The 16,041-nt window shown below is 36.8% G+C and overlaps 1 protein-coding gene and 1 long non-coding RNA gene across 11 annotated transcripts in view; one reads left to right on the top strand and one right to left on the bottom strand.

Annotated features, from left to right (window-relative positions):
- Positions 1–16,041, bottom strand: part of NPAS3 (neuronal PAS domain protein 3) — a 599,161-nt gene that overhangs the window by 13,399 nt on the left and 569,721 nt on the right. For all 9 annotated transcript variants that reach the window (XM_038137151.1, XM_038137149.1, XM_038137153.1 and 6 more), the window contains one exon: positions 12,195–12,301. In XM_038137151.1, coding sequence (XP_037993079.1) covers positions 12,195–12,301 — 107 coding nt within the window. The remainder of the gene's footprint in view (positions 1–12,194; positions 12,302–16,041) is intronic.
- Positions 1–16,041, top strand: part of LOC119701092 — a 64,231-nt gene that overhangs the window by 30,161 nt on the left and 18,029 nt on the right. The window contains exon 4 of one of the 2 annotated variants that reach the window (XR_005256996.1): positions 4,987–5,531. The exons of the other annotated variant lie outside the window; for it this stretch is intronic. This is a non-coding gene — a long non-coding RNA (uncharacterized LOC119701092). Of the gene's footprint in view, positions 1–4,986; positions 5,532–16,041 lie in introns of those variants that run through there. 2 annotated transcript variants of the gene reach the window in all.

Raw genomic sequence — 16,041 nt, 5'->3', positions numbered from 1 at the left:
CATAAAAATTCTCTCTATAAAGAGATTCTTTGGCAGGCAAGCTGCACTGTGCTGCTAAATCTGGTTGTTACCTCCTGTGAGAGTGCACTAGGCACCCCCCAACTCAGTTCTGAAAATTCCCAGTATACCTTGAAATTTCTAAATGTGACGAAAGAAAATGATAATGAAAAAAAAATTTAATTGTTTTCTAATTTACAGTATTTTTAACTGCTGGCATTGCCAACCTGCAACTTAGAAATTGGATGAGAATTTTGAGGCAAAAAAAAAAAATTAGAAGAAGGCAATAGGAAAGGAAATTTATCCAGATTATTGTTAACTAGTTTTACTGAGTGAAGCCCAGTTTCATTTTAAAGATCTTCAGTTTGCAGGTACAGAGAGTCGATTAATAAAGTTCCTGATTTTGAGAAGAAATGAAAGCAAAGAATCACTCCACTCTAAGCTCTGATTGTGAAGGTATGTTTCCTAACTAGCAACAGACCATGAATTTCAGTTTAGCATAAACTGAATGTAAATGTAATGCCATGTAGATTACATCCTCAATTGTCAGGATGTTTTGTTTTCAGGCAAATCCCTCACTCACTGAGCAGTGCAAATAATTTTATATTTCAATTTGTGTTATACATTGAGTACCCTGTGTGGCAGACAAGGTGAGACTTGTGACCAGATTGGTGGGATGGCTCATGTGATGGGATTAAGCATGATTGGGTTATATACTTTTATATATACATATACATATACATATATATATATATATATATATATATATATATATATATATATATATATACACACACACACACAGACACAGACACACACACAGAGACATATACACAAACCCTTTAATCAATGGGACTAACTGAGGGTTAATATTTTAAAATTGGTGACCTTTATGTCAGCTGCACAGATATATTCCCTAAAATGGTGGATGGTAAACCTGATTAAAATTTGCTGAAATGTTACCTAGTTCCTCAATTTGAATTCAGTGGTTGACATGCAAGAAGTGCACAGTATGTCATGCTAAGAAATAAAAAAAACCCTCACTTATTTCTCAAAGTATGAATATATTGCTGTGTACACAGTTCCCAACAGAGGGATTTCAGTTTTCCTTGGTAGCTTTGTGCACAGCAATATTCTTGTAGCAGTGGAATGAAGGAGGGGGAAAAAGAAGAAACAGTCAGTGTTCTTTGCAGGAACCTATTTCTGTTAGAAAATTAAAATAAATCAGTACAAGTTTGTCTTCAGAAATATGGTTACAAATAGAAAAAGAACATAGTTTCTTCCTGTAAGGCTGTTCTGAGAAATCAAAGCCAAAGCTTCTAAATAGTGAGTTGTGTTTTAAAAGAAGGAAGTAGCTTAATTCAGTTTGAAGAGGAGATGAAGAAATTGTGTATCAAAAGCAGCCTTTTAGCAAAGTCTCTTACAAAAGGACATTTTACTCATGTGCATATGCATTTAAAAGCTACACTATATTGCGTATTCAGGTAAGTATTGAGTAAATAGGAAATGATGAGATCATCTTACATATTCACACAGCTTCACAAAGAGGCTCTTTATAATTGGTGAAAATATTGAGGTTGCATCTGCTGTGCTATTCACCCTTCTCCTTGAAATACCTTTATCAATGACTGGATGGTATTGATACTGAACTCCTCTCACGGTAAACTTATAAGAATATTTTTAATTTACTGCATGAGGATGAAATTGCCGTACTTAATACTACAGTAGGATACTTAGCTGCAGCCACAAGTACTCTTTCTACATTCACAAAACTGGCAGATGAAACATGAAAAGGAATACTGACTCTTTAATCTCCACTTCTCCACCTAAGGCCCAAGGCAAGCTGACAGGGTAACTTCGTTCTGGAAACAGTGGGGTTTTTATTTTTTTAATTCTGGATTATTTTTCTTCTGCTTTTGAAAACTGTGGGCTATAGGGGAATGAACCTGGCATAGACTTAAAACAAGAACAAGTTTCTTTATCTGAAAACTTACAGTCCTTGATGCTTACAGGAAGGTCATTTTCAAAACCCACAGGAAAAATAGCATCACAGCCAGAAAAAGTGCATTAAGTGCCTTATTTGCCTGTAACAGAGACAGTCGTCCATTTGTAATAGCTCTGAGGATCAAGTGAGTCTTTGATGTTGCAAGGACTTTCCTATGGATTTTGCAATTAGTGAGCTAGATGTTTAAAAGAGTGGGTATCCACAAATTGGATTTTAGCAATGAAAAATATTTAGTGATGTTAAATGATGCTTGCTACAGAATTAGGACCTAGATGACAGGAGACTTGCAGACGCGTGGTGAGGAATCACGTCAGCTACGTGGCTCTCCACAAACAGCTCTACTTTGGATCTACTGCATGGGGTAGAGTGAGGAGGAGAGCACTGAAGCCTGGACAGTGTGTGAATGCATTGTCTACCTAGGGGGCCAAAAGCAAGGCCTTCAGAGCAGATTGCTTGGTAAAGAATGCCAGCTTCCCATCACAAGAGTCCAGGTGGGCAATGCTGCTCTTCCTCTCTTCATTGCACACAGTTCCTCACCAGCCCTGTCTGACTCACTGTATCTCAACAGAGTTCTTCTAAAGAAAATTCCAGAGATGAGAACTGTTTTAAGAAAATGCTGGTTCTGTGAGGCTTTAGAAAGCTGTGTTTTATTCTCAGCACATGACAGTAGAAAGCCCTGAGTGCTGGACAGAGAACATCTTTTTTAGCATTGGGTAGAAAGCAATCTATTGTGCCAATACCACTGACTGAGACCTGGCTACCACTGTGATATGAATATCAGAGAGTAATAGTTGCAGGTTTATAAACATAAATTCATCTTTTCCTACCATAAGCAGGAAGTAGCAGATCAGGTTCATGAAAGAAAACTGTACCTCACTGATATTCAAACTCCCAGCTAACTTCTTCATTCACCAGGGTATTCTTTTAAGCATGTACAGTCACTCTGAAAATGCTAAGTATGGCAATAGATTCATTGCTTACTTCGCAATCTGAAATACTGTTTAATCTGCCAGTGTAGGGATGTTACACACATAAATACGTGATAAATTAGGCAAAATTAAGTATCAAAAAATAAAGAGCCTTAATCAAGCATTTAGAAAAATTTGAAACCTTAAGAATGTTTGAAAACTAAGCAATACTTTTCCTGCCTCTTTCCAGAAAAGCAAATGTTAAAAGTGGTCTGAGTCAAACTGTTAAAAAATGTGAATTCATATTAGGATCAAAGTTTGTAACTTGCCAAATACAGTAAGGAAGGCCTTGCATGCTGCATGTGAAAATCATCTCAGATTAGGACCAGGAAGATGCTTCGTTAAAAATCAATTCTATGTTATCAGTTTACATGACATCAGTTCACAGTGGCAGTGCAAATTTATTAAAACCAAGCAAAGACACAAAAAATACTATTTCCCAGCACTACGGAAACCATAATCTCCTACTTGAACAACAGAGGCACTTTTCTTCCCCTCTTCTTTTTGTGATTATTAGAACATATAATTTTCCCATGGCCCAATGTTTGAAATGGCAACTTTATAATTATGCATAACCACGAATATTAACAAGACTTTATAATTCTAGGTAAAATGTTTATTTCAAAATGTTATGTAGGTATTGATCAAATGGAATGCAATGTATTGCTACAGGCACTATTAAATGGAAGCTTTTGGCATGCATACTAGAATACTGTTCTGTGGTTTCTATAGGTAAAATTGATGTAAGTAAACGATATAAGTTTATTTTATGACAGATTAAATTGAAAAATGAGCAGCAGATTTTTCTACCTAGGATTCTCTAGGCTGTCTTTTCTCTCTTTCTTAACTTTTTTTCCCCCTCATGATTTGTCTCTCTCCCCATGACTTCAATCCTGCCATAAAGTGATTTTCTTCTGTTAATATTGAAACGGTCGTTTAGAAACCCAAGCCTGCTTTGAACACCAACTTCAGACAGAACTTCCATTATCATTAATGAACTCTCTGTTCAAACTGTAGGGGAAAATGAAATCCCAGATCCAAATTTTGCCCTTAGCTACTAAAACTCAACATCAGAGGAGAAATTTGGCCTTGCTTGCTCAAGAAACTGAAATCTGTCCTCCATCTCTCCACTAAGATTAATGTCCATCATATGCCAACCTATGTAAGATTAATGATTTTAGAATATAACCCTTTCCATTCCAAATGTGTCTGTGGACCATACATAACTACATCTCCCAAAACCAGGAAAAGAGCCTGAAGATTCATGGTAGCAGATTGGCAGCAATATTAATTTTATCTTTTAATTACCTAGGTTAAAGATGGTCTGTTTCACGGGACAGGATCTCTTTAAACATGCTTTCATTTCTGGGATAAGAGTCCCTGTTTGGGTGCTTGGGCTGAGTGAAATGAGTGATTTCCTCAGGCTGTTCTCTAGAGGAAAGCCATCCGGAGCACAGTGTCATGGTGGGATGGCACAGCTGAATGTTCAAACTCCCTCTAATCACCACAGAGATGCATCACCATCTCACATCTGACAGCAGACTTTTTTGAAACATACTGTCCTTTTATACCAGATAACTTGTAAAAAGTAAAAAAAAAAAACCCAAAGATTTCTACCTTTGTCCACAGACATTATTAAGATAGTTTAGTGCTAACAAAAACCCCCCAAAACCCTAACACAACTTTGAAAAATAAAAATAAAAATAAAAGAACTTTGGAATAATTATGCACCTTGTGATCTCAGAAACAATACTTAGCAACATATGGACATTGGGCTAAAAGGCTCCAGGTGTTTTGAAGGACATTCCCAAAGGACTGAGGCAAAGTCCTGTACCAGCCCACTCACTTTATAGGTTATCAGGCATCAAAACCAACATGGACCCACCGCATGACACATGGATGGCAAAGCCTCAGGTGATTTATGCAGGTTCTTTCAAACGAGTCCTAATAAGACCTACTGCCGCACATTTGATATGTGCTACAAAGTTTACTGATATTGTTTTCCTATCCTTACAGCCTTGAAAACTGTCTCCCTTAGACACACAAGGTCAGCAGTCCAGACCTTTGAAAAAGAAAAAGAAGAGAAATAGCCCACAGCACTAACAGGTTTCTAAAATCGTGGAAAAATCTGCAAAAACTCCACCATACCTTCATAGTGACATTTTAGGATGGGGTATTTCACAGCCTAGTAAACTACAAACAAAATCCTTAATCCATTGGATTTTCAGTGGGGCAGCACTCATTTAGACTACAAGGTGATGGAAACTTCTGGTCTTGGTAATCTTGGAGAGAGCCTCAACAGTGAAGGTAGAAAGATATGTGACTGAAGTACTTTTGTCCTTTTTTAAAATGCCATACATTTACATCCTACAGCAAAAAGCACAGAAATAGCTTGGTGGACAGAATGAAGGTGAAGCTGCTGGACATGTACAATAATGTCCTTTATTCCCATGGCTTTGCAATTTGACATATGCTTCTGCAATTGATCACAAGAATAATATATAAATCTAAATTCCTTTTTGGAGTTGGAAATTTTGAGCACAAAAAAAAAACTTTAAAAAGACTCCAGAAAATTATTAACAGAGAATCTGGAAAACACAGAGGTTACCAGCAGAAGTCAGAGCACAACCTTCACTTTATAACCCCTTAATGCAGCATGTATTTATACAGCTGGTATTATGTACACTTCTAAGGTCAAAATAAGAGATTTTGGGTGCAAATTTCAAATAACTATGAGCTATGGAAGACACAATTGAAAGCCTACAAACTGAAATGGGAATGTACTAAATCAGTATTGTATTAGATTTAATTTGAAGATGAAATAGCATCAGGAATTAAGTTAAAGGGTTATTGATGCAAACAATATCTGCAGCATCTTGCAGATAACTGTATATTGCTAAGCTACAGAAGGCAAAATTCTGCAACTAGGTTTAGCAGCTAATGATTTAAATAGCCTAAAGATTTATCTTTGTAGAGTTTTTTGGTTTGTTTACTATCCCAAAGTTTGGATTCTCCTGATAAACACTTTTCTACTTTACATACAAAAAACATTTGTCCAATAGAAAAAAATTTGCATTTGAAAAACTGAGGCACAAAATATCACAAACATCGGGAATTTCTTGGGATTAAAAATGATTTCTGAGTATTTTTATGGTTAATGGATAATTAAACCACCAAATATTACAATAGTAACAACTGCTCTCCACACACAAAAATGTAAGCATAACCTGTCAAGAAATGAACCAGCCATGAGTCAATAGTGTATAAAACAAGGGTACAAGGCACACATAATTGCATACTGCAGACTGTTTCCCCCCTTCTTCTAAAGTACCTGGCTTTGTTCAAAAACACAGACAAAGAAATAAGGCTAGACAGACCAATATCTCATGTAACCCAAAGAAGAATTTGCAGGAGCAAACACAACATCAGGATTTTAAAGCATGGCTAAAAGACATGACAACACACACTCTTGGGTAGTAACCTTAAGATTCATTAGGACTGAAAACCAAACACTAGGCACATGCTAAAACCAAAGTCCGTGATCCTTTTTTGCCTTGTATGAAAATAAAAAATATTTTCTTTACATGCTTCTATTTCTTCTGGTTTCTTATCTCCTGTTCCCTCATCTTGCTGTATCACCACCAGCTCCAGGCAAAAGGACTAAAGTGTGCCAGTGTCCAACACAGAAATCTTTGCAGGCCTATACTATGGACACAGAGAAAGACGTGCAGGTAGTCAGACAAGCACTTCTGCAATATCTTGAAAACAACACTAGGCTGTCATCAGGGTGCCAGCTGGGCTTAGTTTAAGACATAGCTAAACCCCTGACATTCTATCAGCCTAATTTAGAATCAATCTTGCTTTCCAGTGATGATAATAAACTTGTACAAACATGAGATTCATTTGTATATTTTAGCATTTTATTTCAGTCCTGGAATGTAAAACCTGACATTGGAATCAGTTTGAATTTTTTGGTTATTGAAGATATTAAGCACTACAAGAGCATTGAAATTTCGATCTGATTAGGATAAAAAATTCCTCAGGATCAAAACACTTCTTTTTTTCCCCCTACAGTTTTACTAATTGTGAGCTACTTGACATTGCAGAGTTATTCCACAGCATGATAGCAAAATATGTGAAGTATTTTACTGTTAGAAATTATCAACTCATTCTATTTGTTTTTCATGTGTTTGAGGTTATTAAGAGAATAAAAAATTTTAACTGATGTGCGTAAGTTAAAAGGGTTAGTTAAACTACAGCTGGTAGGCTAAACCACTAAGCAATATTTTGTAGAGAAATAGATTTTTTTCTACTGAACATACATAAAAGAAATCATGAATATATAACTGATTTAAAAGCAGACTGAGGGGGTAATATTCCTTGAAAAATAGGGGAGCCATGAAAAAGGTGAATGTGGAATAGTTTATTTTCAGAAAGACTGGATTATTCTAACCACTGGAAACCAGATAAAGTAGATGAGAGGGAGTGCTACCAAACATACTCATCAGAGACCTTTGCTTTATGGGAAATGAACTGCCTTGGCTCACTGTTCCTGAGGAATTGTATTTCTTATAGCTGTAAATCAAATCCTGAAGAAAGACGATGATATTTTCTAAGCAATAGCTGACGACAACAGTATCTTTCTTGTCAGAGCCAGGTTTCTGAATTCAGACCTCAATTAGGATTTCAAAATGAAAAGGCACATATTATATACCAATTGGAATGTACTTTTGACAGTGTTCTTGCAAACAATATATTAATTTTGAAATGATGGCATGTTATCATATATTTGCCCAAAAGTATATTCATGGTTGCCTTCAGAGGTCTTGACTTTCTTCCTTGCTGCTTTCTTAATGACTTCATTGAACAGTAACATCAGTACTTGGTGTTCAATGAAGACCATTAATATTTTACAATTAAATAGAAGATGCATACTCCTACAGCATATGACATCCACTCATTCTTAGCATGAAATGAACTTCTTAAACAGGCTGTTACAGACTTCTGAATGATAACAGTGTCAAAAAAAGGGAAGCACACATGCACAGCATAGTACTCACGAGAGCAGCAATTGCCCTTGCTGCGTTCTATAGAGAGTGCTAAGACCTGATACAACAGTAATTTTATTGATCTACTTGATTTCTGGTGTTGATTTGACATCAAATGTATCCTGCTAGCTTTAAGATCAGGCATTTTTGTCACTGATGTCATAAGAACAAGGGCAGTTCTACTCATGCAGGGACTCAGGGCTTGGTGAAAGGGTTCAAACTGCCCTATGCTTGACACACACTTCAGTCCTGCAATGCTTTTATGCAGTGGTAAGTAAATAGAGAGGATCCTATCACCTTCCCCATTCTTACAAGAGGTAAAGTATAACTGGGCCATGAGGGGTCTTTCTAGGGTGTTCTAGATGCATAACTATGAAACACAAAACATTCCATTACAACTCTTTCATGGCACATAACCAAATGAAGAGCTCTGTTACAGAACTAGGATTAGAGACTGTATCTGTGCCAGGGTACAGCCAGACCTGTAATTTTTGAGGGTTTGGATTGAAACAAAAGTTGTTGCGGCTTAGCCAGTTTCTGTGTGTTAGCTGAGCCAACAGCTGGGTCCTGATACTGGATGTGCACATCTAGGCTGTTAGACTAGAGAACATTTTAATTATGATCTCTGTGAGATAGACTTGATTTGTGCAATGATTCTACCAGCAATTTGTTCAACAACGATTGTGAAGATGAAAGAAGATTCCCAAACTCCTGAAACCATGAACCATTTTAAAACAGGGAAGAGCTTAATAAGGTAGAATTGTAACACCAAAAAATTGGCTGAGGGATTTGTAAAAAAGCATGATCATTCAAAGTTTGAATGAAACAGAAGAGAAACAATTGCCATAAACTTTTTTTCTTTTCGGAAAAAAATTACGTTTCAATAGCTTATGTTTTAATGCCATGTATTATGGTGTTGCTATAAATGCAGGCAGAGTATGAATGTGGTTTTATTAATTCAAAAGGGATTCAAGGCATAGCTAACATAAATGTCTTAATAGAAATTTTGAACCTAATAGAATTTTTGCTATTTACTTTACTGGGCTCAGAATTTTAGTCCACAAAATTGCTTTTTTAGGGCATGTCCATTGAAGCCAATGAAAGCTTTTCCAGTGACCATAACTGACCTTTCATTAGGGCAGTAGTTCCTTTACAAAAGCCTGTTGTCACTGCTATAGTCTTGCAGACCTTCTTCACAATTGTACTTGTTATGGTCGCATTCCTGAAACTGCTTTTGTCTTCTTTTATCTGAGACAGAGTTAACAAGGCCTGCTTTTCTAAGTTTCTAATGGGCTGCTATGATCTGAAGCCATCAACAGCCCTCTTCATTTTTTTTCTGTGCGATTTTGTGCAATATTTTCTTCTTTGCTTGTTTTTCTCTTTGATGTTTTTGAATATCTTGGATGAGAAGCCAGGATATAGTGGTGGTCTTACTTTTTCCTTATGATATGTTGTCAGTAAATGGGCAGAATAGCAGTTTATTTCTTCTTGTTTTAATAATTAAAAATTTATTTATTAAAAATTATTTTATCTCCGATAAACCAAGATTTTTGGTTGCATTCTCCATCAAACACAACCTTTTCATTTTGCTACATTCTCAAGTCCTGCTTTGTTTTCTCATTAGTTCTTTCTATCCATTAAGTTAGCCTCCAAGCTCCAAGTCCTCTTCCAAATATTGCACAAATCTGCTTTTTTTTTTTTTTTTTCTTTTTTCCACTGTGATCTCAAGCAGTTATTTCCTGTGTTGTACTGGCAAATATCCTGTGCTCTCTGTTTTGGGGAACCAGTTCTGCTGGGTTCCACCTTCCACAGCCAGTGTTTGCCAGTTCATTAATTTTAGCTCTAATTCTAGTTTTTCTAAACCAGGAGGACTTTCTCCTTCTGGTTTGGTTTAAATTTCATTCTATAGGATTGGCAAGTTTCTATGAAGTATTTTGGGGTTCTACAATTTTTTACTCTTGTTTTCTATACAAATTTTATTGTCAAATGCTAGAAGTTGAACATCTCTCTGGACAAAGATATGAACTACTTTGGCTTCTGCAGAACTTATGTACTTCCCCGGTTATTCCCAAGACTAATTTAAACTTGAAGATCTTTCATAAAGAGCATGAGTTTGAACATGAAAAGACAAATGCAAAGCCCCGTGTCTGGGATGGATGGATTCCCTGCTATGTTACAGGCTTGGAACTGACTGCCTGGGGTGTTGCTTTGTGAAAAAGGACCTGGGGGTCCTGCTGGACACTATGCTAAGCATGAATCAGCAGGGCTGTACTAAAAAGTGTACAGCCAGCAGAGCACAGAAAGTCATTATGCTATAGCCACAAAGCCAAGTTTGTGAGCCCTGCTATGCTGGATGTCGATAGCGGGAGAAATCCCTGTGTTTGTAAAGTTTGCAATCCAATCAGCTAAACTGGACATACAGTGAGAGCAGGAATACAGTAAGTTGAAGTGATTTTCTTGAATTCATTCCTGTCTTCAGGGTCTCCTGAGCCCTAGTCCAGTGCTTATATACAGGACCACACTACACTCATACTCTCTGCATGGATCTTGAATTTTTCTGAAGATGAATGTTTCATAAAACATATCCTATTTGAGAGAGAAGTGGTCATTCAGAAGATTAAGGTCTTTTTCAAATGGCATGTTCATCTACGCCAGGTGGTATGGTAAATCTGAGTCATAAATATCTTTTATTTCCTCGGTCACATAGTGCAGTGAAAGTGCAACTTGTCATTTTTGACTTCCAGTTTCAAGAGCACCAAGAATTTGAGTTTCTGAATTTGTTCCTTCATTTCTCAGCAACTGACATATTCTCCTGGATATTAAATGCTTAAAATTTAAATGACACAAAATTATTTTGTTCATCCCTTTGGATAGTTGATTTTATTTTTTTTTTTCTGCAGAAATATATGTAACTTGATTTTATGCCAAACACATTTTACATTCTAGAAACTTCTGAAATCTTTACACAGCCTAATACTGCTGTTGGCTGCCATATGTCCTTATAGAAGCTGTCTCTATTCTCCTGCTTTCCAGTCAGACTTATTCTCCTACCTTCCCTTGCAGATCATGTAAGGTAATTTGGGATGGAACATTTTTTTCTGCTTTCTAGTGTAGTCATATGGTTTTGTAAAATCTAATTAAATGAGGCTGCATTTGGGTGCTGCCCTTTTATTAGAAAATGTTAGTAGGGCATGATGCAGGGGGAGCAGAGTTATTGAAATCTGTGACTCTGAATTTAAGAAGCAGTTTGCAGATCATCTTCTGGATTAGGAAAAACACCAAAGTCAATCATAAATGCAGTCAGTCACTGAAACTTCCAAAGAATTATCTGGCTTCACTGCAGGCACAGATAAATTAGAGATTATGGGCATAAGTCTTTTTTCGCACAAGGGTAAATCAGGAGCCCCATCACTGAAGTCAACAGATCTCAACAAGAAAGGAATTAGGCCCTATGGCTTTTAGTAAGAGGAATACAAAGAGTTTAATTACAAGGAATCATGCTGAATCTCCCTTCCCCCACACACAGACACTGCACATGTTCTCTGGTAAGGTTTGTCTCTTGCAACATTTTTGTACTTCTGTTTTCCTTGTCCTAATCAGATACTACCAGTGTGCATACAGCAGGGACTTAGATGCTCTAAGGATGGGGCCATTTAGATATTAACACATGGGGTGGTTAAAGCACTAGTGGAGTTGTAGCTCAGTTCTGTATGAAAAAACCTGGTGAAATCCCATTTATGCTGCAGTTTTTTGTCTTCCATGTTATGACTCAGAAAAACCCAAAATCCTCAAAGAGGAGGAGTTCCTGTTCTGTGCCAGAGAGGGAGTTTCTCATGTAAGCAATGCCTCTTTAAGGATTAAAATAATGCATAGCACATGTAAATTAACAGCTGCTGGAAATTCAAGTAATACAAATATAATGCTTTATTTCCACATATTTAAATGGTCTTATATGCCTATAAAAGACTTGAAAATAAATCACACAAAGAATGACATTTAAACCATCCTCTATGAAAACCTCTGACAAAAAAAAAAAAAAATCGAAAAAAACAACAACAAAAAAAACCCCCAAAAACCCGAGGTGTAAGATGAAGAACCCAGTTGTGGAACATAAATAATAGTTTAGGAGCAATCAGCTGTTGTACCAGATAATTTGACAAGAATGGAAGTACTTACAGTCTAAGTGACTATGTCTAATGCCTTCCACATCTTCAGCATGAATGAAGTGGTAACATCTCTTTCCTACAATATCTACAGGGGTCAGATCCATGTAATCACTAATCCTAAAAAGGAAAAAGAACATAAAGCCTATAATTCAAGAAAGAAAAGAATTGTCAAATGACTCAGAAAGTTAAATCTGTTAAAAAGTTTTTTGGCATTATAACATTTGAATGGAATATCAGTACAAATGAGACAAGGCCTTAGAGGAAAAAAAAGAATAAATTCTTTTAAAAGAAACCTAGAAATTATTTTATCTATTTAACTAAGTGGAAAATTAAATTCTAGTGCATATTCTCCATGTAGCATAACACCAGGACAATATAATTCCATGAAATTGTAAAGCATTAGTGACAATCCAAAATCCTCATTAAAAGACTAAGATGATTCAAGGTTACATAATAAAGTAGAAACATGTTATGTTTATACCAAATGATTAGAGACACATTTCATTTCAACAGATTGGTCTTCTATTGGGTATATTCATGAAAAAGCTCTTCAACCATTTCTTGGCACCAAGTCCAAACTCATATTTCAAGGGATATAATTTAAATGCTGAGACACACAGATGCCTCAGGGTGTTATCTTTTTTAGTCTAATTCATTTGGGAGCTCAGCTTTCACTCTGGGCCCTTTCAACTGGGACTTTGTTGTTTATTGCACATAGAAACTTTAAAATCTATTCTGCAGACCTTTGTGTGCGTGTGTCCGTGTGTGTGTCTGTGCACTTGTCTGTGCGCGTGTGTAAACTCATATCGTGGAGAGTCAAGGTGCCAACATCCTTAAACACAGTACAGAAATTAAAAAGAAACCTGTAAAATGTCTTGCTCATTCAAGAGTTTGAAACTATGTCTGTTTTCTAGACATAGGATTTTTTTTTTTGGGTTTGAAATAATCTGCAATAATTGTGGTACATTCTATGATAAAATCAGGGAGAGGAAATCCCATCCTGCCAGCCTAGTAGAAAGGGGCAATCTCTAGGCAGGCCACTATCCTGTGGTCCTGTAAAACGTATGCATAGGCTTGTGTTTGAGCAGATCAATGGTTCCGCTGACTTACAGGACTGTTAACATGATTGAAATTGAAAGGTAGGCATATGGTAAAGTGTTTTGCTGAATTTGCCGAAATTGTGCACACATTTGAGGCTTGAGGTTTGCTACACAAGACTGCTTCTGCATATCTGAAGGATCTACTGACAACCACTGTCATGGCCAACAAGCTAAACCTCCGCCATGTGCTCATTTCTTTTTGGGCACATATTAGCAGATGTGGTATTACAGTCCACATTAAACTGGCTATGGTCTCTCTCCGAATGGACTTCAATCCTTAACAGTTGATTCTGAAAACACACAGACTGATCATACACTCCAGCAGCAGTCTCTCATTTTGTTTTTAGTTATTAGCACCATCTGAGAGGATTTTTGCTCTGCAGGGGCTTTTCTCACTCCACTAACTAATAAAGAAATCCCAGATTATTTTAGATGGTGAATCTTAGATGACACAATTCCTACATTTGCAAAATAGAGACAGATTAACATACCACATTTTAGGCAACAAAATGTTACATCTGTATTTTACACTCTCAAAGAAAAATATTAATTTTTAGAAATAGCCAGTATACTAGCTAACAGATCTTGTCTCAGAGGGAAGCTAATGTCTGGCAAGTTTGTGCACTGAGTTCAGGATTATGAAGGAGATCTCTTCATTCTGTGAAAAGTAACAAGATGCACCCAAAGACTTGAGTAATGTCATTCCTGCTCACTGCTGTTTCAAGCAGGCAACCACTTGGAAAAGTAGGAGTACTATTGATCTCACCCCTGCTGATCCAACGGTCCACTGTGAGCATTCATTTCAGTTAAGTGGCATGGCTTCTGCTCCATACTCCCTGCAGCTGCCAGTAACTCCCCATTGCTCCATAAATAGTGCTTACAGCTTGCCCAGCATGGATCCATTTTTCTCTGTTTTCATCAATGTTGTGCTTGCTTTACTGTGGCACCGCAAAGAATTTCGTAGCTGCCCACAAGTGCCAGGAGTCAAGCTCATATATTCAGGGTGGGATACTTATCTCCTTTTCTATAATCCCAGAAGAGAGATCCCAACGTCCCTGACTCAGAGAACAGCCTTGGCAAACACCCAGATAATTAATCTGACAGCTTCAATCAGCTGTTCTGTTAATTCCTTCCCATCTTTTTTTTTTTTTTTTCTTTCCCATTCCTGCAGTTTTTACAGTCTTATTCTGCACTGTAGCTGCTATGAAATCTGCTATGAAATCCAAGTCCTTTAGATGAGTGGAAATCCTGCTGCATCAGTGAAACCACATTCACCTCCCAGCACCAGCAGAAGTATTTCTACTATTTGAAACTACTTTTATAAAGTATTTTAAACAGATTTTAGCAATGATACAGGGGCTTAAAGTGGAATTATTGTAGCATACATTCAAGTACCACTATATGCATTCTGCATTACCATGAGATAAAATCCATAACAAACAAGGAAATGTTGCTTTATAATGTTGCCTTCAGCTTAAAAATAGAAAAAATATTAATAAACTCAACACTTTCTAGCTGTCTTCCCACAGTTTACCATGTCTTACCAGCCCTTCCTCTGTGATTACCAATCAGTGCACCTCACCTGATGAATTTTACAGTTTTCAGTGATGTCTTTCCCAGGCATTTGAAAGTTTTATTGCTACATGAATATAAAGGGACGGTTTGAGAAAAATGTTTAATTAAAAAAACCTCACATATACAATTTAGGGCTCATAAAAATGCCAAACTCACAGCAGAGAAAGCATAAATCATCCTAATTTGGCCTAAAAGTTCATATCATTCTTGACCTGATGGAACAGTTCATTTTTCACGTCTATTTGATTCCTGGCTTTTTTTTATGGAGCTTGCCAATAAAGGCAGCAGTAAGTGCAGGTGATTTTGTTAAAAGGGAATTTGTTCATTAGGAACTGGATGGATACCAGCAACTCACTTCACAGAGGCCTTTGAAAAACTCTGCAGTGGCAGCAGCTCTCCATTACTACCTAGGTAGGTCACAGTGAAATCAAAGACTTAGGGAAAAGTTTTGTTCTAGATCCTATTCCTAACCCCCAAAGCTCTTTTGCCAGCTGCCAGATTATACAGCATCTGGTTACTCACTGGCTGGAGTCTCAGGCAAGAAGCCCAAGCTAAAATGCCATTGTCCACTTTTTCTGTGACCTTCTGCAAACTACTTTCCATGAAGAAGTTTTTCCAAGCTTAAAAATGAGAATAATATATTCAGTTTTAGATAATGCTTTGCAAGTGTAGATGAAGTGTTCTGTCCAGTCGTCAAGTAATATTATTAAAAAAAGTATTGCAGCAGTGCAGCAATGTGGCAGCAAAGACAATCTCATAATTGAAATCCAAGATTATTTTAAGTTGTTTAAGATAATATTCAACAAACCAGTTGAGTGTATCCTTTTTAAAAAAAGTTTATATTGATGTGCTGTCCTTATCACAGGTATTCCACTATAATTGAGCAATTATGATTGCTCACATCAGAGAGCTTCCACTCAATTTATAATATGCCATTGTTGCTGTCACAAGAAAAGCTTTCAGTAGTCACCTTGTTTCTTCCACTTTTTGATGATGTCCCCTTCACAAAATTTATTTTGGCTGCATTACCTTCCTTCTTCCTTTCCAACCTTTTCCCCATACCTCAGACTTCCATCAATGGACGCAAACTTACTACATGTAATTTCCTTCTCTGATATTTTCACTCTGAATACCCATTCCGTGGATTATATTTTGATTTTTCAAAATCAGGACTCTGAGGTC

The sequence above is a fragment of the Motacilla alba genome, chromosome 5 (genome assembly GCF_015832195.1).
Source record: "Motacilla alba alba isolate MOTALB_02 chromosome 5, Motacilla_alba_V1.0_pri, whole genome shotgun sequence".
NCBI classification, from domain to species: Eukaryota; Metazoa; Chordata; class Aves; order Passeriformes; family Motacillidae; genus Motacilla; species Motacilla alba.
The sequence above is the reverse complement of the archived record's forward strand: the minus strand, read 5'-3'. Positions and strand labels throughout refer to the sequence as shown.